Source organism: Oculina patagonica, chromosome 1 (assembly GCF_052425735.1).
Source record: "Oculina patagonica isolate OP01 chromosome 1, crgOcupat, whole genome shotgun sequence".
Classification (NCBI taxonomy): domain Eukaryota; kingdom Metazoa; phylum Cnidaria; class Anthozoa; order Scleractinia; family Oculinidae; genus Oculina; species Oculina patagonica.
The window spans coordinates 31,778,285-31,801,663 of NC_135758.1; the positions used below are offsets into that span (position 1 = coordinate 31,778,285).

The 23,379-nt window shown below is 39.8% G+C and overlaps 1 protein-coding gene across 1 annotated transcript in view; it reads right to left on the reverse strand.

Moving 5' to 3' along the window:
* LOC144646539 (uncharacterized) overlaps positions 1 to 21,391 on the reverse strand; it is a 40,924-nt gene extending 19,533 nt beyond the window's left edge. Inside the window, exons 1-2 of the mRNA XM_078506179.1 lie at positions 21,109 to 21,391; positions 7,976 to 8,112 (exon numbers count right to left, since the gene is read on the reverse strand). Of these exons, the coding sequence (XP_078362305.1) occupies positions 7,976 to 8,112; positions 21,109 to 21,270 (299 nt within the window). The 5' untranslated portion in view covers positions 21,271 to 21,391. The remainder of the gene's footprint in view (positions 1 to 7,975; positions 8,113 to 21,108) is intronic.
* Between the last annotated feature and the right edge of the window lie 1,988 nt (positions 21,392 to 23,379).

A 23,379-nucleotide genomic window follows, 5' to 3' on the forward strand; every position in this document is an offset into this window, starting at 1 on the left:
GCCCAATTATGGATGGATTACTTTGCATCCTGTCGCTAAGCTAAGTTTCCACAAATTTACACCCACTTTCAGTGTCACGTGCATAAGCAGCTATCTTTTGACATCCATCTTTCAACATACTAAACAAACACGGCGGATCCAAATCTAACAATCACAGCCCACTAGCATGATGTTCTGAACTTGTGGGCTCATTTGCATAAAACAAAGACCAGAAAAAATGTCTCAGTTTTGATTTGCTCATATAAAAACCATGTCGGAATACAATGTTGAAAGAAAGCCGCTATGCACGTAACACTGAAAAAGGGTGGAAAGTAGATCAGATCCACAATCAGAAGTCATAGTTGTCTTTTCCCAAGATCATGAGCTATGTGAGGAGATATACATTCCTTCCCTTTTGGCCAATACTCCACTGTGTCTATTGTTTTGACATCATGCATGTATGGTACTCTCAAAGAAACGTCACTAGCATGACGTTCTGAACTTGTGGGCTCATTTGCATAAAACAAAGACCAGAAAAAATAATGCCTCAGTTTTGATTGGCTCATATAAAAAGCTTGTCGGAATACAATGTTGAAAGAAAGCCGCTATGCACGTAACACTGAAGAAGGTGGAAAGTTGGAGATCCGGTCCACAATCAGAAGTCATAGTTGTCTTTTCCCAAGATCATGAGTTATGTGAGGAGATATACATTCCTTCCCTGTGCCCTAGTTGGCCAATACTCCAATGTGTCTATTGTTTTGACATCATGCATGTATATATGGTACTCTCCAAAAAATAATATAACAGATTGTTGTTGTTTCCTTTTCTCTTAGCAAAAGGGATGACTCAAAAAAGTTGTGAGAAAACTTCACTTGAATGAGTTTATCAAGGAATGAAAAATAATGAATCAGTTTGCTCGCTTAATTGTTTTTCTTCAAGAATCAAGATAAGATAAGATAAGAACTTTGTTTAATAATAATAATAATAATACTTTATTTATATAGCGCTATTTCTATTTCTAACCAATAGCGCTTTACAAGTTATTTACAATTAAAAATTACATATCTATATTAAAAAAGTTACAATTTGTATATAATAAAAAAAATAAAAGATCAATAAAAGAACTAAAACGAATAAAAAGACTAACTAATTCACCTAAGTTAATTGTAAAAATACACTAAATTATAAAAATATCTAACTAAAAGCTTTCCTAAAAAGATGTGTCTTTAGTTTGCGCTTAAACTCTGAAATGCCATTGCACGATCGAATTTCTAAAGGTAAGGCATTCCAGAGTTGTGGCGAGGCTACAGAAAAAGCTCGAAATCCGTAGCTGCGCAAATTATAGGCGACGTCATCCAAGCGATGGCCATTCATGGAACGTAGATTACGTCTCGGAACATATCTCTTGATCATATCAGACAGATAAGTTGGGGCTAAGCCCATCAAACACTTGAATGTTATAAGAAGCAGCTTAAATATTATGCGCTCTTCAATAGGTAGCCAGTGAAGGTTATAAAGTACCGGTGTAATATGTTCACATTTTCACGTAAGTGTCACAATTCGGGTTGCTACATTCTGAACATGCTGTAACTTCTTTAAAGTTTGTTTAGGCAGTCCAAACAAAAGTGAATTGCAGAAATCTAATCTGGAGGATACAAATGCATGTACCAGCATTTCAGCAGTATGAAAACTTAAATATTTCCTAATGCGACTGATATTCCGAAGATGATAGAAAGCTGACTTGCAAATAGCAGTAATGTGGTTTTCCATGGACATAGATGTGTCGAAAATTACACCAATGTTTCTGGCTTTAGATGATAGGTCAATATCCTCATCACAGACTGAAATAGACGTCAGTGGGGGGAGTGGACGATGACGAGCCTTCAAGACAAGTAACTCGGTCTTGTCCCTGTTCATCTTTAACATGTTTGCCGTCATCCAAGTATCAATGTCACGCACACAAGCCTCCATCGCCGCTTTAGCCATCTCAGGGGACGATTTAAAGGTGAGATACAGCTGCGTGTCATCAGCGTAAAGGTGGAACTTGACCTTGTTTAACGTGGCAATCCACTTAGCTAAAGCTACTTTACAGGAAGCCCACAAATAAGAAAACCAATGAATAATAAAACAAACGAAAAGATTAAAATGAAACGACAATCTAAAAAGTTAAAAATCTAAAAAATCTAAGAAACTAATTATCTATATATTTGTGCATGTATAATTACAATTAAAAAATTTAAAAATTACAGTTTTAAAAGCTACAGTATTCAGCTATACAAGATGGCAGATCTAGATTTGGCCTATTTTTCGCAAAAGGACAGCATGTCACCTAATATAATAATAATTATATAATAATTTATTAATTTATATTGAGCTTTTTAACATATAAATGAGAAAAAGCGCATTACAATATTAAAACTAAAAAATATTAAAATATACTAACTATATACATTACAATATTAAAACCTAACAATATTAAAATATACTAACTATATACACCATTATTGACAAGATCTAAAAGTTTAAAAAAGCTAATTTAAAAAGATATGTTTTAAGACAAGATTTAAAACTACAAAATAGAACTAATATATATTACGCAGGCTTGCTGGAAGCCCATTCCAAAGTGTAGGCGCACTGACACTAAAAGATCTGTCACCAAAAGACTTTTTCATTTTCCCTTCTGGGTGCACTAAAAGCGTGCCTGAATTTATAGAGCGCAGTGAATAGCATGCTTGCTTTCTTACCTTAATTAAGTTACTAATCTAAGTTGGAGCAATGCCATTAAGAGCCTTAAAAGTTAAAAGTAAAATTCTCTGCAATTTAGCAATCTCGCAGTCCGGTAGCCCTGTCCATTGCAATAATCAATTCTACTAGTAACAAACGCGTGCAAAACCATTTCTAATTTATCCCTTGCTAAGTTAATTGTTGCTTTAACATCACATATACCCCTCCCTAGTAAAGGGAAGGTATTATCATAGTCTTCTTCTTATAAAGCCTCTTGGTGATCCTGGTTTGGCACAAGGGCCACTGTTACAACTTAGTCCATGCTAATCTGGGAGACTCTTGACTAACACCACCTGCTTCACTGGATTCAGGATGTTGATCAATGTCACTTGGTCAGTTTGGTTGGTTATAAGTGGGGCCTTGATCCAGACCAAGGGTGGTGGAATTTTCACCTCAGAATAGCTTTCTCCTCCAGCCACACTAGTTCACCATTTCACCAACTTTGTATGGTCTTAGTGCAACTTCGAATTCCCTCGCAGTGTGCATTGCAAACCTCATTCTGGACACCAAAACTGACCTTCAGGTTTTCTTACATCTGCTCTCATACTTTCTGAAGGATTTCATACCACTTCTAGACAAAGGACAGGTAATAAGAAAGTTGCTCAGATTGAGGTTCATTACTTATTTTATCAATATGCAATCACAGCTCCTTTCAAACATATTGTGGGGATTCCCAATTGCTTTGTGTGTGAATGCAAATTAAAGGAGTTAACAACAAAGAGCGTCAACAGTGCCAGTGGTGAAAGTTTGGTCTGGAGGCATTTGCCCAGTTGTGTGCTATGTCGTTCATGTGTAGTATCTTTCAAGGAAACACTTTCTCGTGTGTTCTTGTAAGCATAAGGGGAGTAACTCCCTTGAATTCTAGCTGCATCTCGATGAACAGAGCCACAAGTTTGTCAATCAGCTTTTCTACAGTTCTTCGGGGGGTAGGGTGCACACTTGGAATGCCCAGGCCTTTACCACATATGCCTGGATCTTCTGCAACTCTCATCCAACTTGCTGGCAGGATCTGACACAATATAGATTACTTATCCTTCAGACAGCCTTTCAGTTTCTGGGACCTGCTTGGCAATACTACGATTTTAGTATAATTTCCAAAGGTGAATTCAATTCTGATTGGTCAAGAAGCTCGGACTATGGCGCAATATTCACCGCGCTAGGCTTGCATCTCAAGGTTACTAAGCCATGCCACGTTTGCCATCCAGGCCAGTGAACATGGCGGCATTTGCTGAATGAAAATTTCTCTCATTTAAAAGAAATCACTCCAAATCCTGGATATTTGAAACATTGGGAATTTTGCAAATTCACTACCAAGTCTTTTGGACAGAAAATATTTTCAAGAGATGGTTTTCAAGGCATTGGAATTGATCATAAACATGGTGGTTTTGGATATCGCACACGGCCATGTACTCAGTCAGATCGACTGTCAAAGCACTATTTAGTTCTCTTCTCACTGGAGCTACTAATTTCGAGAGGATTCACACAATTGCTCAGAAGTCACCAACGATTAAACAAAAAAAAAACACAAAAAAAACAAAACAAAAAAAAACGATTAAACAAAGGTACCGGATATCTATATTTTTCATAGTGTTTGTTTTGTTTCGTTTTATTGCTAAAACTTGAGTGTAAATTCAGATGATTTCAATCGATGAATTAAAGTAGCTGGTTTACACGTATGCAACCGAGCACTTCTGTTTGTTGTTTTCGTGTTTTCTATTGTTATTTTGCAGTTTTTGATATTCACCTCTGAAAATTATACTAAAACAATTATTCGCCTCAGGCTCAGTGATTATTGTTGAATAATCACTTCACCTTCGGCGAATAATTGTTACGTATCAAACAGGAAGGAGACTGTGGCATCTAGCCTGGCACACTAGTCAAAGATGCACCTTGATTTATACAACTTTCATACCCCGACCTCTGTGTAACTCACTCCTTACCCTATTATTTAGTAATCTCCAGAATGCCTTCAAAGTTGTTTCTCTGGGCCACACCTTTCATCATTGAATGGTCAATTTGCTATCCACACTTGGCCGGGTGGACCATCCGGTAAGGATCAATAGAGAGTTTCACTTGGACTTCACTTGGTGGTGTGAGTTTTTCCATTGTGGAATGACCATAGTTTTCTGTTATACCTTCAATTGGCTCCAATGTCCAATCTTCATTTCTCTTTGGATGCGGCAGGTTCTATCGGATATGGGGCTTTTTTAAGAAAAGAATGGTTTGTGGGCAGATGGTCATTAGTGCAGATGCCACTGTCCACTGCTTACAAGCAGCTCTTCCCTGTAGTCCTGTCAGCTTCTCTGTGGGTCACCAGTGGTCAGCAAAGTGGCATTTCTCTCTGGCAAAACAGCAGTGGTTAAGATGATGCGATATTGTACACAAGACTCGAACATGATGGTACTGCTCTGTCATCTTTCCATGTTGGTGGCTTGGCATTCATTTGCGTTTACTGCTTGCCATGTGGCAGGGTTGTCTAATTCAGTGGCTGATGTCCTTTCTTGATTTGATTTTCTGAGGTTCTGTCAGCTGGGTCCTCAGGCTAGGTCCTACAGCCATCCCAGTGCCTCCTTTGCTTTCACCCAGCTATCAGTAGTCTGACTCGGAAGCATCAGTTCTACCTTGCGAAGGACTTGACCTCTTCTACTCACTGAGTGTATCATCCAGCTCAGCATCAATTCATCCATTTTTTGTGTTAGGCGTTAAGGATAGTGCAAATGGTTTCCTACTACCTACAAATGTTGTTGCACTTTTGTTCCAACATGGAGGATCAGTTGCACCATGCACGTTGATCATAGTTTTCCTGATCCTCTGGTAAATTGCCTCCAACTTCAGCGTCTTCTTCATGGCATAAACCCCACCAAAGCTCAAATCAACCACAGCACCAACCGGTAACAGCAGACATCATGGATGTTATTCACTGATCTGTGGATTTGCAAAACTTTGATCACGTTATGCTTTGGGCTGCCTGTTGTCTGAATCTCCAGTTTTCCCATGGAAACTTTTCCTTCGATCCTTCCATTCACCCAATTGTACAGTACTTACGAGTCAACACAGAGGTAAATCCCTCTAGCCTTTGTGTTCACTTCAAAAGCTCATCAAAAACTGACCTTTCAACAATGCTGTTTCCTTTACCTAGGCCATGGTCATGCATCTCTTTGCCCAATAACCACAGTCTTGCCTTTTTAACACCTCTGGGGGTCTTCACAGGGCCCCCTCTTCATTGATAGAAACATCCAGCCTTTAACTCGTCTTCGTTTGTTCTCATTTCTGCAGTCCACACTAGAAGCAGCAGGAATTCCTTGGAATATGGTTTTGGAAGTTCTCGGGCCACACAGTTTTTTGCATTGGAGCTGTGACGATGACTTTAGATGGATGAGTGGCACGCACTAGCTCTATGTCAGAACACCAGTTGAAACGGTCCTAAATGTTCTCAAAAGATTGTTGCAGTTAAAGAGGTTTGTTTTGGATCAAAGCTTCTGTACACAGTTGGGTGCCTTTGGGATTGGCGGTTAGGGGCTTTGTCTTTCCCCAGTCACGAGCCCTTTTATGTCCGAGCTTTGCAGTGTAGCTCTGGGGTCCCTTTTAATTTGCTTGGTGTGGGGGGGCTCATGAATGGGTTGCAGCATTGAGCCAGCCATAGGGGTGTTATTCAATCTAGGGGCTGGCTGCCAAAAGCTTAACAAGAAGCTTCAAGAAGCTTAAAACCTGAGTAGTTAATGTTGAACCACTTTTTTACCATCAAAGGCACCCATGGCAAAGTAAAACCTTTAAAAAAGCAGTTACTTGAGTAAGGGCCTGTTAATATGAAGAAAAGTTGTCCCTGGTAGGAGGATTACCCTCTCTCCAGAGTCATCTTTTACTGAGCATTTAAATGAGAAAAGTTGTCCCTGCCAAGCAAGCCAAGATTTGGTCTCTGGTTTACGCATACTCTGTATGTCCAGACTTGCCTCTGGTAGGCGAGTTAAAAATAGAAAAAAATTGTCTTGCCGCCCAGGGTCACCCAACCTTCAAAGCAAGTGACCCTTCACCTGGGGTCACCCTAGCCTGTCCCTGAGCCAACTTTGTGAATTTTCATATATAGTAGAACCCCAGTAACTTAAACTCTGAAGGGTAACTAAAAACACTTTGAGTTAGCAGGGTTTCGAGTTAGTGGGGTCATTGAATATTCAAATTGCCAAGTAAATGATTGACAGTTTATCGATTTCTCAGCTTTCATTACACAGTACAGTGCAAATTTTAAATTTATCTCATCAGAAACTCTCACACGATCATGCATTTTTACGATAAGAGTGGAAAATGACTGTCAGATATGTGATGTATTAGTTGCTCTAGTTAAAATCAAATTGCTGTAGTGTTCATTTGGTGTGATAATTGATTTAACTACCTTTTGCTTTGTTTCTGGCCCTCACCTTTATGAGGCCTCTTTTGCAAGCCATAAATTAATTAAAACCTTCCAGGTTTATTTCGTAGTTAATAGGCTATGTAGCAACACATACCAATGTTCATCCTATAATAAACATGTTTGTGTAATTGTTATACCTGGGAAATCAGCAATGATAGCAAGGGGTGTTTTTTATGCCAATTAGAAGGGCATAATAATAATTATAATAATAATACAATTATTATTATTATTATTATAATCGTATCTATAACAAAATTCTCGTTTTTGATTGGTTCTGCGCGCGCCTATTTGTCGCGTAATCGGCGCGCGATCACGTGGGTGTCCAATTACAGGTATCCAATTTGAGCAACTTCAAATTGGATACCTGTAATTGGACACCTACGCCATCCGCGTGTCAATCATGCGCATTTGAATGGGTTTTTTCTTGCTGTTTTCTAACTTTTTGTGCAACCAACTGAATTCACCTTTGACTTTTCCTTACAGAAAGGTTCCTAAAAACTTCCTAACCTCGAATTTTGTTATTGACACGATTAATTAGTAATTGGACCTCGTGTCGTACAATTCAGAGAGTAATCATGCTCATAATTTCAAATCGGCCTCGCGCTGCGCGCTCGGCCGATTTTGAAATGACTCGCCCGATTACTCCCTGAATTGTACTCCACTCAGTCCAATTACTATTACTTATTATTATTATTATTATTATTACAAAACCTTACACAAGCCATAACATCTACTTTTTTCAATAAATAAGTGGCTCAAAGATGTCATCTCTCCAACAGTAAATATTGACCTTAACTAAAAACTCACTGTAAATTTGCTTTCCGTTCTTCTTCCTTTCGCTTTTTCCTCTCTGCCTTTTTTTCCCTTTTTGTCTTTTTGTCCCTTCTTTTGTTTTTTGCTGTCCCTGGTTGTGTTCCTTTATCTTTTTTATTTGAATCATCTTCCTAAAGTAGCCAATCATAACAAAGTAACATTTTAATAGCTTGAAAATTTAATGCTATGTACAATATCATAAGTCACTAAAATTCATAAAAGATGAGATGATAATGATGAAATACTCTCATTAAACAAAAATTTACATCACAGATAACAAATTAGTTCCTTTTAATTATTTAAATCAACATTACTTTTAATATAGTTTTGTAATTATCAGATTAAATTAATTCACCAACATGTAGCGATTACATCATAATTTGATAAAATGATTTACTATTAATTAAAGTGCATATGAAGTAAAAAATAACTGCTGCTTATTTTGATGACTTTTCAAAATAAAGATTGGCATTTTTCATTTTGAAGTTTTAAAGATATTCACGTTTTTTGAATTATGCAAATGAGGAAGTGATGGCATAATTAATAGTTCCATAAAAAACAATGAATCAAGAGTTTCTCAAGAAATATAAGAGGGATGTTCTTCATACTTGGCACCATAAATGAATAATACACAAGTCACAAGATGCCACCCGTTGTGCCATTGCCATGGCAACGGTTTTGCCACAAGACCTATTTTAATTTAAACTAACAAGTTTTCCCAAGTTTTTTCTTAACCAAAGACTATCCACTCCCAAGAAGCAATCAATGAGAAGGGTTAAGGTAATATGGGCACCATGTGTGTTCAAATTGAAGCGGGCCTTCTGTCACACTTTGAAGGGTCGCACATGGAGATATTTGGTTTAAGCAGATAGAGCCTGGATCCAGGGGTGTTGCCATGGTAACATCACAATATAAGTCATCATATGTCTTGTTTGATGCACATTTCTGTATTTTTTACTTCATATGCACTTTAATGTAACATGATCATCAATAATGAGTTTACAGTGAGTTACATCTGAGAGTGAATGTGTATCTTCCTTTGTCTTACCCAGTCATTACATTGGTCATGAGGATGGATATAAGAAAAACAAGAGAAGAAACAAAATGCAGATAGAAAATGGTAAATCCTAACTAAGCTGCTTTGGCTGCACAGAGCTGTGGCGCTGTTCCACAAGCCCAAGCACAGCAACATGTCACTGTCACAAACAGGCAGCTAAACATCACACCCTTCATTATCAACCACGACCCAACTAATACAGCGAACAGATGGGACAAATGGATGAAGGATATTGAATGTCAATTTCAATTCAACGAAGAGAGCAACCAGCAAGCGGATGAAATGGAAAGCATGTCAAAGAAACCCCATTCAAGCATCAATTACAGAAAATTTTGTTATAGAATTCAAAGACTGTGAGGTCTTTAGCAAACTAGACCTTAACCATGGATACAATGTACCATCCATTCTGCCTAGATCCTGAATCAAACAAGTCAATGACCTTCTCTAATCCATGGGGAAACTACCAATACAAATGCCAACAGTCAAGACCTGTTTGATTGAGAGATCAGAAAGATTATATCAGACATTCCAAAGATCCTCATGCCAATTACCGCGACAACAATATGACGGGTGGTAGAGACTGGAACAAGCACAACAAGACTCTTACAAAACTGCTACAGAGACTGGAGGACCACAACCGGACCTTGGGACATGAAAAGTTCAAATTCAGAAAAGCGTCCAAATTTGACTACTATGGATGCTTGTTTAAACAGAAAGGCCTTAAACCAAGCCCAACCAACATTCAAGCTGTCCATTAAAACAGCTGTGCCCCACCAGCATCCAAAGAGGAACTAGTCTCTTCTCCAAATGGTAGCCTACCTACTGAGAAAGCTTACAAAAATCAATACAAAGTTTGAGTGGTCGACTGAACAAGAAAAAGCTTTCCAGGACCTGAAAGCCACCATCACAGCAGCCTCAGTCCTAATTCCATACCAGAACATGCAACACTCATCATCTGTGACGGAGGCCTAGAAGGATTAGGAGGAGGACTGTTTCAGAAGACCAGCAAAGAATTTCAAACAGTACACTATGCGAGTCAGACCATAACCTACACAGAGAAGAGGTACATATATGAGCTATATGTGTGACGGACCGATCCTGAGAATCGACAGAATCATTCTCCCTGAATTACTGAGAGATAAGATTATCCAGATTACTGAGTATTGGCAAGACTAAAGAAATCCTACACCCAAAGTATTGATTTCCTGCCATGAACTCTTGCATTGACACCACTGAAAACACTTGCCTCAACTGCCAGATAGCAACAACCACGCAGCATACAGAACCAGCCAAAAATAATGACAAACCTACCAGAAAGACCATGGGAAACCACTACTGGGGCCCATTCCCAAGCAAAGTACACACTGGTCATGACTGACCAGTATTCAACGTACCCAGAGGTTGAGTTTGTTTACTCGACATCCATCAAGCCAGTACTAAAGAAGATGAGGAAAGCCTTCGCCACCCACGGAGTCCCCAAGACCGTCCAATCAGACAATAGACCACCATTTAACTCTGAAGACTTCAAAGAAATGGCAGCAGAAATGGGGTTCACACACAAACAAAACAAATCACACTACAACATCCCAAAGCCCATGGACAAGTAGAAGGCTTCAACAAGCTCACCCTTGTAAAAATTTTACCGTAATCGCGCCGCGAATGTTGCGATCGCAACGCGATTGTAGATGGGCGCGAACGCAGCGCGATAAGTGCGATCGCGGCGCAATTGATTACTACCACACCGCGATTTGAGGGGGCTGGAATAAATCTCGGGAAGTATTCCCGGCGAGAACTCACTTCTCGATCACCGGGAGAAAGTCGACATTATGCTTTGAAATTCTCACAAATCATGCTGTGGTCTTAACGCAAATCATGACTGTATTGATGAAATAAACTTAAAGTACTAATCAAAGTAGTAATAAAACTAGTTTGATTTAAAATGTCGAAAAACATTGACGGTGAGCCGTGTGGACGTCATTCCCACGAGAAAAGTTTTATTTAGTTTTAGTCTAGACGAACTGGCGCCACAAAGTGGCGCTAGTAATGAGTAAAGATAAATTAAAAGATAAGAATTTTTTAATTTTTTTTACAGTCCGTTTTTTAATCTTTTCAAACACTTTGCTTCTTTCTTTTCTTATCATTGAGGAACCTTAATACCTTTGAGCAATCCAATGACAAATTTCTGTCGGCCATTTTCTTCAAATGCAAATACATTCAGGAATTCATTGCAATTGCGTTTTTCGCATTGAAAAATCCTCTAGATGGCATTTAATTTAATTGTGGCTCCGAAGAGGCTGTCAGAATGAGCTTTTTTTAGAGCTTTATATTTACCTTCCCGTAGACCACACACATCGGCGAATTGTCCTGAGATTATTCCCGCCTTTCCCCGCAAGGTGTCGTGAACTGAGCGTTACGATTGGCTGAGTAAGGTCACGTGGGCCATTGTACACGCCATCCCGAGCAGAAAAGAAATTTTATTTTGAGTTTATAGTTGGAATGCTTTCTCTTCACAATCAGGACTGGAAAAATGTGTTCTTTTTTGGCTGCTTCTGTTAATAACATGAGTTTAGAAGCAACTTAACTTTCAGGAAAAGCGTCTCTGTGGAAACTGCTAGAATGTGTTTGTTAATTCGAGCGACAGCTTGTTAATTTTGACAGCGCTATCTTGTGGGATTCGTCACGGACTTTGTTGACTGAACTGTGATTTTTAAAAAACTGCAAAACTCGAACAGTGGAAAGAGATAAACATTTTGACGGTAGGGACCATTCAATGCGAAGTTGTACCTGTTGATGCTTGGGACTTAAATGTTGTATTATTTAAAAACGCTTTGGGGAAAAGCACATCTTCAACGGTTCGGCTTCTTCGCAGATGCATGACCAAGAGATGGTTCGCTCGTTTGGTAGATCACATCATTGCATCTTCCTTCGTTTGAGCACGAGGAAAAGGTTAGTTGCCGTTATGTATGTGTTGTTTCCTTCGTGACATTTTAGAGAAGAACTGTTCACTTATTTGCTTGTAAACTAATGGCTCACGATCTCCAGCTTGAGACCATTGCGAAATATATGTGCTCGACAGCAAAACTGGCCATCTTTTTCTGTAACCTTCTGTAAATAATTGATGTTGTTTTGATACAGAGCCAGTGTGTTTGTTTTTTCGGTGTGCTAAACGCCAAGATAATTAACTGCGCTGCGCAGTTCTTGCTCTGCACGGGGTTTATTAGTTTTGTCTGTGAGCAGACCCAGACCTCCACTCGGTCAAGCTTGAAGTCACGCGATGTTTAGAAGCTACAAATCAGTAACAAATGGAAAATTTTTCTCTTTTTTTGTCTTTACAAAGAATGTTAAGAGTGAATTATTCGATTTTTGAAGCGTTTGACTCATGGAAAATGCTAAATTTCCGTGCTTTCAAAGAGAAATATAATTCAGCGGGCCAGAATCTGTGAATAATTACCATTACGTTGGTGTCAAAGAATGTGCTGACATGACAAGTTTCACCTTCGATCGGCTAGACCTCGAGTCACGTAATGTTTTAAAGGTATTATCAGCTACCTTTCACTTTGCAAATCCTTTGGTCTTTACTTAAAAAAAGTTGTGTGAAGTATATTGAAGCGTTTGAATAAAAGAAAATACTAAAATTTAATGCTTTAAATGAAAAATATGCTTTAGCCTCTTAGTGATGCTGAGGTATCATTACTAGAGAAAGGGTTAAATTTCGCAGTAACACCAACCACCATTCCAGCCACTGAAATAGTTGCTAAAGTTGAAACAGCCATAAGAACGCTTGACTCAGAACAAGCTGACACAATAAGGAGAACCGTTAATAGCGTCCTTCAACAGGCTGAACCACCAAAGCCTAACATCACGAAGGAAATGCACGAAGCCCTTAACAACTTAAAACAAGACGATTCTATTATGATACTACCAGCCGACAAAGGTCGCGCAAGTGTAGTTCTAGACACTAACACCTACCATGATAGAATGAAGGCACTAATTGAAACGGGTCCATATCAACTTCTTAATAAAGACCCCACGGATCGACTCAGCCGTAAACTCACTGAGAAGCTTCTTAGCTTAAAACGAAGTGGACATCTATCAGAAACTATCTACAACAAGATCAGGCCCAAGCACAAACAGCCGCCTAGGATCTACGGTCAGCCTAAGATACACAAATCAAATATACCATTGAGACCTATTGTATCGTGTATAAACACCTTTGCTTATGACTTGTCGGCTCATTTAGCTGACATCCTGTCCCCACTGACAGGCAAATCAGAGTACGCAGTTACCAACTCTACTCATTTCGTGAATACCATCAACCATGAAAGAATACAAGAAAAGGAAATCATGGTATCATTTGACGTAGAATCTTTATTTACGAACGTGCCTATCGAAGACGCCGTAAAGGTCGCACTTCGCAAACTAGAAAACGATCCCGGTCTTGCCGACCGCACAAACCTAACACCTACACAAATTGCCGACCTTTTAAACTTTGTTTTACGATCCACGTATTTCCAATACAATGGATCAATTTATGAACAAAAGGACGGAGCCGCTATGGGGAGCCCTGTCTCCGCGGTTATAGCCAACATCTTCATGGAAGATTTTGAGGAGCGTGCGATAGCAAGTGCGATCTACAAACCTAAGATCTGGAAGCGATATGTAGATGACATGTTTACTATATTAGATCGAGACCAAGTCGACAGCTTTTTACAACATCTTAATAGCCAACAGCCCACCGTTCGTTTTACCATGGAAACCGAGAAAGATAACAGCATTCCCTTTCTCGACACGTCAGTTATAAGGGACTCAAACGGCCTTCTTACTACCAGTGTATATAGAAAGCCCACACACACTGATCAGTACTTAGCCTATGACTCACACCATCCTCAGTCAGTGAAGCGTGGTATTGTTAAGTGTCTATATGACCGAGCCAAACACCTCACAACAAAACCATCAGTTATCTCTCAAGAAAAGAAACATTTATCGTCGGTACTTGTTTCTAACGGTTATCCGTCTTCGTTCATACAAAAACTTACTAAGACCATGTGGTGCAAGACCAACAGCCAACAACGAACCCACGCAGGAATTTAAATCTACTGCGGTTTTACCCTATATTAAAGGTGTATCAGAGGTTCTTCGCCGCTGCCTACAAGAACAAGGCGTTCACACCGTCTTTAAATCTGACACAACTCTTCGGTCTTACTTAGTACGACCGAAAGACGCCCTAGAACCAGGCAAACAAGATGGTGTCGTATACAAAATTCCATGTGAATGCGGCAAAGTATATATAGGGGAAACAGGGAGAGCGATGCAAGACAGGATAAAAGAACACGACAGAGACATAAGACTTCATTCTAATAACATCAATAGAGATAGTGGAATTGAAATTCCTGAAGCATGGATACCTACGATCAGAAAGCATAACAGCTGTTCAACTACAGAGCGGACCTATGAGGGGACCTAGTCGGAATAATAATGAGGATCGAAATGCACCAATCACAGCGAACCAACATGCATAAATAGCGACGCGTAAACAATCGACCTCATCGCCTGATGAAGACTAGCAGTATTGCAGTCGAAACGTTGCGATCAACATCTCAAAGCGATTCTATCGTGAGACAAACGAATAAACGTTCATTACCTATCTTACACCACGATGAACAATATTCACATCTTTAATGACATAAGTGTGAAATGTTCGACTTTTTAGCATTATGTATTTTTGGAGTTGGGTCATCTAGAGGATTTCTGAAATCTGAAGGAAAACTACTGAGACAAACATGCCCTGACTTGCAAGGTTGACGTCATTAGTAAAATAATTCCCCGGGGAATTCCCATTCAGCAAAAAGCAGCTCTAGTTTTTTTCTTAAATTTGATTTAATTATTTGCTCCAATATTCCATTTTCGGAGCGAGTTATGCAATCTTTAAACGGAAATTCAATACAACACTGGATGCTGATTTAAAAGAATAATGATGTGTTGGTTTCACGGATCAGGATCGTGGGAAATAAATATGGCCAGCGTTAGCATATAAGAAAAATATCAAATTGCGGATGGAACTAGACAACCATGAAATGTCACACGAGGTGTTTTCTAACCATTTTGTTTGTCAGTCGCAACATTGTTTGACGCAGGTAAAGGGGATAATGGGGGGGGTGCATTTTTTGTTCCCCCCACATGGCTCCCCTAAAGCGGTCACATGACCAGCGCAGTTTTAAGCTCTAAAAGCTCTTGTTGTTTTTAAATTTAAAGATTCAGGCGCGATCGCGGCGCGATGGGCCGGAAGTGAGAATCGCGACGGCCAAAAACGTGGCGCGATCCAAGCCCAATCGCGCCACGAATGGGCCAATCGCAGCGGCCAAAAACGCGGCGCGATCGAGCCGCAATCGCGGTAAAATTTTTACAAGGGCAGGCATAAACAAAACAGCCGACATAGTCCGTACAGAAGGTATTGATCTCCACTAAGCCATCTATGGCACGCTCCAAGCATACAGGGAGACACCACACCCTACAACAGGGGCTGTGCTGTACATATTACTCATCAGCAGAACAGAGCAATCCAACCACTACCAGACTCGACCACTAAATAGACTCGACCACTACTTAACAGAGAAAGCCAGCAGGGATTGAAGAAGTCAGGAAAAGAGACAGCAAATACAAAGAAAAGGTGAAGTCTTTCCATGACTGAAGACACAGAGCCAAGAAGCCGGAGAGGCTGTGCCCCTGAAATGCGACAAGAAATGCAAAGAAGACACCCAATTCGAACCATTCAGCCACATATTGCCACAATGGTTATTGGCTCCACAATCCGTGCCAGGAGAGTCGGTGTTGGCTATACAGTGTACCGAGATGCATCTAAATTCAAGCTGGTCAGAACAACCTTCATCCCAGGAAGAGACAAACAAAGGAAACCACCTACTGCACGAACAGTAGTACCACCAGCAGCCACATGCCAGGATGCACCAGCCGCCACCCAGGAAACATCTGCAATGACAATAGTGGCAGAACCAATAGCCACCCAAGGCATGGCTACCCGACAAGTGCCAGTTGAGGCAATGCCTACCAATCAAATCCTACCACTGCGCAGATCACAGCAACAGACCAAATCTACATTTGATGGCCATCTGAAGGACTACACCAAATAAACGTTGAATAGACTTTGAACGTTGATAAGATGATATCAGTGATTGTGAACACTTGTTTTGTTATTGATATAAACTCTGATTATTATTTGATTACTATGATTATACGGTGCCAGGTATTGAATATATATCATTGATTAGGTGCATGTTTATCAATTATTATTCATTGATTGGGTGATTGATCAGGTGCATGTTAAGGAAAACCAAGAACTAGTTTGAGAAATGAATTTTGAGGAACTGATCTGTAGCAAGGAGTGTAGCAATTACATCATTGATACACGTGATTTAATGATTTACTATAAATGTAACATGATCGTCAAGAATGAGATTACAGTGAGTTACATCTGAGAGTGAATGCATGTCTTTCTTCATCTTACCTGATCATTACACTACACAGGCATGTAATAGGTACCAACAAATTCCAATAATACATATTATTATATGACTAGCTCCATGAGCGGTCAAGATGAAATGAATCGCGTGCTCTGATTGGCTACCCGAGCGGTCAAGATGGAGCCATCTTGACCGCTCGGGATCGCCCGCTGTGTTCCCGCAAGCAAAAAAACTTTTCTGTTCCGTCGCGTACGTCGACGCTACTACAAAAAGCTTTTCCGTCGTAAACTTGAGCTATGAAACCATTTACCGAAACAACACAAATATTTTCTGCCTGTTTCTAGCGAAAGAGAGTCCTATTACAAAGAAATAGGTCTTAAAGCGAACGAGAACAAACTAATTTTAAAAACAACAAATGTTAACGAATTTCGTGAATTTTATTTGCCACAACAACCAGCTAAAAATACAAAAATTAAAACGCAAAGCGACTTGAAGACATGATATCGGTTTTGTTCGGCGGAAAAAGGAGAGAAGTCTGACAGTGACATACCTGAAGAATAAAGAATTCGGCAAACTTGTCGTTTGTGTACATCTTGATGGAGAAAGCGGTCGGCACGGCGAACCAGGCACTGTAAGCTTTTAAAACATCTTTTCATCAAATCCTCTAACACTCACGTCGAATAAAGTCGGGTCGAACATTTAAATCAATGATGTAGGAAAGTTCAAGCTCTTCCCGTGAATTTATAAGTCCCAAACGCTTTCAACAATCACAATTTCAATATTCAGCTCATGTCACCGTGACAGCAGGCTTGCACCACTAAACCTCTAAAGCGCCTGAAGCGAGCAAATACTCTGCAAAACATCCAATAATCAAAAGCTGGCGGCCAGATGGAATGGACACTCTTGTTTTAAGGCTTTAAACTCAACGTTGATTTGCAATTTTAGCCATTTCAATATCCTTTTGAGGGTTAAAAAGAGGTAAATTTTGCTGTTGTAGCGTCGTTTTATTTCGTCTCGATTCATTCAAGAATTTGACAGTCACTCGTTAAACTTTTAAACCAATGAAATGATTTTAGCGTGCGCCATTGAACGTGCATGCAACTGGCTTCCTTTTCAGTCAAGGCTGCTGCCTAAGGAAATTTTTTAGGAGCCCTTCGGGCTCCTAACTTCAAAATTTAGGAGCCCAAGCCATTATGTTAGGAGCCCAGCTTAAGTTGCCGAAGACCAATCGGGGGGGGGGGAAGTTGGTGGGGGTTACTTAGGCAAATATGTGGTCGACTATGTGGCCTAGGAGAGGGGCCCGGGGATTGAACCTTCCCCCAACATTATTGCTATAATATACTCGAATGTCCCCTTGGGGTACTCCCTATAGTGGACTATATGGGGAGGCTCCACCCAACAGGGATACCTTTTTCAGGCTCCAGGTATATAAAAGGGTGGGGATTTCATGAGTTGGACTATACAAAAGGGGAGGGAAAACTGGTTTTAAAGTATTAAAAAAACCCTTCATAATGCTTGAACAGACCCACCAAATGATCAAGTCATTTAAGTATTTTAAAGTGTTATTATTCAAGTGAAAAATAAGTAAAAAGATGTACCGTAGTTATTCGGTTATAAGGCGCACGGTTTTTTCGAGAAAAATCTGTTTTTCTGTGGGAAGTTCATGCCAAAATTGGGGTGCGTCTTATAGCCGAGTATTTTCGCCCAACAAAATCTTATGACCGCCATTTTACCGGAACTTACAGTTAAAACAAGAGAAATAAAAACACTTAATGTTGGTTATGGACTTTAACAGTATTAAAGATATAAGAAACATTAAGTTTAACGCAAAGTTTATTAATGCGTATATAAAACAAGTTTTAGTGACACCTGTATATGCCAGCATTTTGTTGAAATTAGACAAAGAAAATCAAGCATACTTATTTGAAACAAACCTTTCTAAGCGTGGAAAGTGGAAAAAGACTTTAGAAGACAAGGAAAACACCAAAAAAGCTTGAGAATCTTTGAAAAACACTTGATAAACAAAGTTCGAAGCGATACGAAGCATGCTTGAGAACTTGGTAACCAAGCTACAAACTCAGTGGTCACTGGAAACTACACATCTGCCAGGTTACTAAGCAGCTTAGTTCGAAGCATGAACGATGGAAAGATGTTTTGCTCAAGTGGATTTACGTCTTTTTTAGCACAAAATGTTAGCTTTTTACTCGAAGATTGTGCCAAGGAGTATGAACAATATTCCAACAGTCAAATTTTGTAAGAAAAAACTGTCCTTAAATTGATCACTACATCTTTTCAACACTCCAACTCATGGTGCGTCTTATAACCGAGTGTTTTTGGAGAATTTTCAGTTTGTAAACTTAGCATAACAATGTAGTCAAGTTTGGGGTGCGTCTTATAACCGAGTGCGCCTTATAACCGAATAACTACGGTAGTATTCCTTTTGTTGGTATGTGAAAGGGGTGCCATCTTCATGAGGGGGTCTATGGTTTCTAAAAGGGTAAGGGTCACTTTCCCCTTCCCTTTAATGACAACCTCGTTCATGGAAATGAGGTTGCAGAAATGGTATATGAAAGGGTAAGGGTACCCTGGGGCAGAGCCTCCCCATAAAACTGTTTTTTACTCTCCAGCAACCTCAGAGACCCAGAGGAAAGAAGTTGGATAAGTCATTAATATCAGCAATATATATTATCTCTCCCCTCTGTGGGTTAAATCACTAGCTGGGCTGGGAGAAATAAACCAACAATGAAAACTGACATGCATTTAGTTGAAAGCATGAAGGGTTAATTCATTTGTTAAGCCAGTGCCAGTCTGAGTGCATTTCATGTACTTTCATTAGTTTTTTCACGTAGAAAATCAATGAACATGAAGCAGGAAAATCCAGTTCACTTAATATTTTAGTAATCAAGGTTAAAAAAGAAGCAATAATAAATTATATTAAGCAGGTCAATTTTTCCTAGGTTTAGAAAAAGGTAATAAGAAGTCAAAAACACCTGTGTAAACACTTTAATTAAGTTATGATCTTATCATTGTTACATGATAACCAGTTGACAAAAATAGAACAGAAAAATTAAATTGTGAAAACACTTCAAATTACTTAACTCATCAGATAAGTTGTTAATAAAATTAATGTAGTAACAAAAGCAATTCATTTTATTCAAACTGAACATCTGAGCAGGCAAAAAGCACTGAGGTTTCCAGCACAAAAATTTGCTAGTTACGGATCAATGCCTGAGAATGCTCCTCATTATAAACACGAAAACATGAAACAGTTCGTTGAAAATAACAACCTTAGTCCACAAAAAAGCGGCAGCAGATATGAAATGTCACATGAAAAGAAAGAGGCATACACTTTATCTTCATTCTAAAGTTAAGCTGAATTACATGTAAAACACGCCACGTAAGTTTGTGTACACATCACGATATTTGGCACGTTGTTTTACGTAAGTTTAAGCCTGTCGGAAAGGTTTTTGTATCAAGCGCTTGCAGATTAAAATTATTTCAGACCTGATTCATGACTGCAGTAGCAAACAGATTGATTTACTTTTGTATCCTTAAAATTTACTTCAGATTCACTTGGATTCACTTTGAAACTTCTCCGAAACGTCAACGAAGCAAACGAAACGTAAACCAGAACATAATACCATTACCGTCGCTTGCACCTAAGCGTGAACACGAGCCGCCGAAAGATGATCTAATTGGGTATCAAACGTGGCATGTTTCGACATGAAACATTGAAGTTTAGCAGACCGTAACAGCAACTTTCACGCTCAAATTGCTCACCATAAACACTGAGAACAGGCGAAACTTTGCACCAGAAGTGATTCAAGTGAACCTTCAAATGCATATCGACACAGATATGGATCAATTTGTCGAAGGAAGTCTTGATATCCAATCTTTCCTCCATTTCGACTGTTTCGAAACCGGAATGTGTTGAAGTTTCGGCGCAAAAGTTGCCGTTACGGTCTGCTAAACTTCAAACGTTTGATAACCAATCATGCCACGTTTGATACCCAATTAGATCATGTTTCGGCAGCACGTGTTCACGCTTAGATGCAAGCGACGGTATTCCATATTTGGAAGTTAGGCCCAGTCCTAAACACTTGAAAGCGAATGGTTTTCGAAGTTGCTAAATTTTGCAAAGACACGTTACGTACTTGATACACTAAATGCGAACAATTTTAGCGTTTCCGTTTTAAAATGAAGCAGTTTTTTTGCTTTAAATGGGATTTTTTATGCCAATGAAACAAGGTTACAAGGAAATTAAAGTCAAAGGATGGGAGTGGAAGATCAATGTTTAGGCGTCCATGCGGGCTCCTTGAACAAAAATTCAGTCGCCCGCACTCGTAACTTAGGCGCCCGTTAGGCAGCAGCCTTGTCAGTACTCGAAAAAAAGTCATATAATAAATCCTTTATTGACCAAGCTTGTTCGGTCAAGAAGGCAGGATATTGGCCTCATTCTTTTTTTGCGTGTTTATGGACCTCGACTTCGTCTCGGTCCATAAACACTCAAAAAAGAACTTGGCCAATATCCTGCCATCTTGACCTCACACTTGGTCAATAACCCATATGTACATGCAGCTAAATGTTAAAAATACCTCCAAATCTGTATCATTTCCATCACTATCAGGATTGTCATCTTCCTCTTTCTTGGGCTGACCATCATCTTCAGATTGCTTTAATGCATTGTTCGTTTTGCCCTCCGCAGACAGACTGGCACTGTTAGCTTCCTTGTTGCCATTCTTGTGTTCTGTGTCCATAGGCACATCACAAAGACCAGAAGAGTCTGCAGCTTTTAGTAGAGGCACTGATTCACAAGTGTTTCCAATTTGAGGGATTGAAGACTCTCGGAATGCATCATCAACTTTCTGAATTACATCATCTGTAATTTGAGCAGTTCAAAACACTGTAACTTAATTTGATTCTTTCTATATGTAAGGGAATTTAATTAAATGGTATCCCTTGTAAAAATTTTACCGCGAATGCGCCGCGAATCGCGGCCCGTTTTTGGCCGCCGCAATTGGCGCTTTGGCGCGATTGAGCTTGGATCGCACCGCGATCGGCTTGGATCGCGCCGCGTTTTTAGCCGCCGCGATTGGCGCGATCGCGCCGCCATTCGCGCCGCGATCGGCTTGGATCGCGCCGCGTTTTTGGCCGCCGCAATTCTCGCATCGCGGGGCGATGGGTCGGGAATCGCGCCGCGATTTGGCTTGAATCGCGCCGCGATCGCGCCTAAATCTATAAATTTAAAAACAATTATCTTGGCGTTTTGCATACCGACAAAACAAACACACAGACTGTATCGAAACAACATCATTTATTTACAGAAGCTTACAGAAAAAGACGGCCAGTTTCGCTGCCGAGCACAATTAAATTTCGCAAAGCCGGAGAGCGTGATTGAGTCTTTAGTTTACAAGCAAATAAGTGAACAGTTCTTCTGTAAAATGTGAACAACACATACATAACGGCAACTAACCTTTTACTCGTGCTCAAGCGAAAGAAGATGCAATGATGTGATCTACCAAACGAGCGAACTATCTCTTGCATCTGCGAAGTAGCCGAACCGTCAAAGATGCGCTTTCTTTTCCCCCGAAGCTTTTTTAAATAATACAACATTTAAGTCCCAAGCATCAACAGGTACAACTTTGCATTGAATGGTCCTTACCGTCAAAATGTTTTCCTCTTTCCACTGTTCGAGTTTTGCATTTTTTTTATATTCACAGTTTAGCTGTAGTTCAGTCAACAAAGTCCATGACGAAGCGACGAAGCGCTAGCTGTTGAAATTATAAACAAGCAGTCGCTCGAATTAGCAAAACAAATTCTAACAGTTTTCACAGAGACGCTTTTCCCTCAAGTTAGGTCGCTTCTAAACTCTTGTTATTAACAGAAGCAGCTAAAAAAGAACACATTTTTCCAGTCCTGATTGTGAAGAGAAAACATACCAACTTTCTCGAAATAAAATTTCTTTTCTGCTTGGGATGGCGTAGCGATTGCGTGTACTATGCACTACGTGACCTAACTCAGCCAATCGTAACGCTCAGTTCACGACACCTTGCGGCAAAAGGCGGGAAAGGACTTCGATGTGTGTGGTCTACGAACGTGGTCTACGGGAAGGTAAATATAAAGCTCTAAAAAAAGCTCATTCTGACAGCCTCTTCGGAGCCACAATTAAATTAAATGCCATATAGAGGATTTTTCAATGCAAAAAACGCAATTGCAGCGAATTCCTGATTGTATTTGCATTTGAAGAAAATGGCCGACAGAAATTTGTCATTGGATTGCTCAAAGGTATTAAGGCTCCTCAAAGATAAGAAAAGAAAGAAACAAAGTGTTTGAAAAGATTAAAAAACGGACTGTTAAGAAATAAAAATTCTTATCTTTTAATTTATCTTTACTCATTATCACGCGCCGCTTTGTCGCGCCAGTTCGTCTAGACTAAAACTAAATAAAACTTTTCTCGTGGGAATCACGTCCTCACGGCTCACCGTCACGTAATAAAATGTTTTTCGACATTTTAAATCAAACTAGTTTTATAACTACTTTGATTAGTACTTAAAGTTTATTTCATCAATACAAGTCATGATTTGCGTTACGACCACAGCATGATTTGTGAGAGTTTCAAAGCATATTGACTTTCTCCCGGTGATCGAGAAGTGAGTTCTCGCCGGGAACACTTCCCGAGATTTATTCCAGCCCCCCAAATCGCGGTGCGGTGGTAATCAATCGCGCCGCGATCGCACTCATCACGCCGCGATCGCGACTATCGCGGCAATCGCGGCGTGATCGCGACATTCGCGGCGCGATCGCAACTATCGTGGCGCGTTCGCGTTCATTTACAATCGCGTCACGCACGATCGCGGCGCGATCGC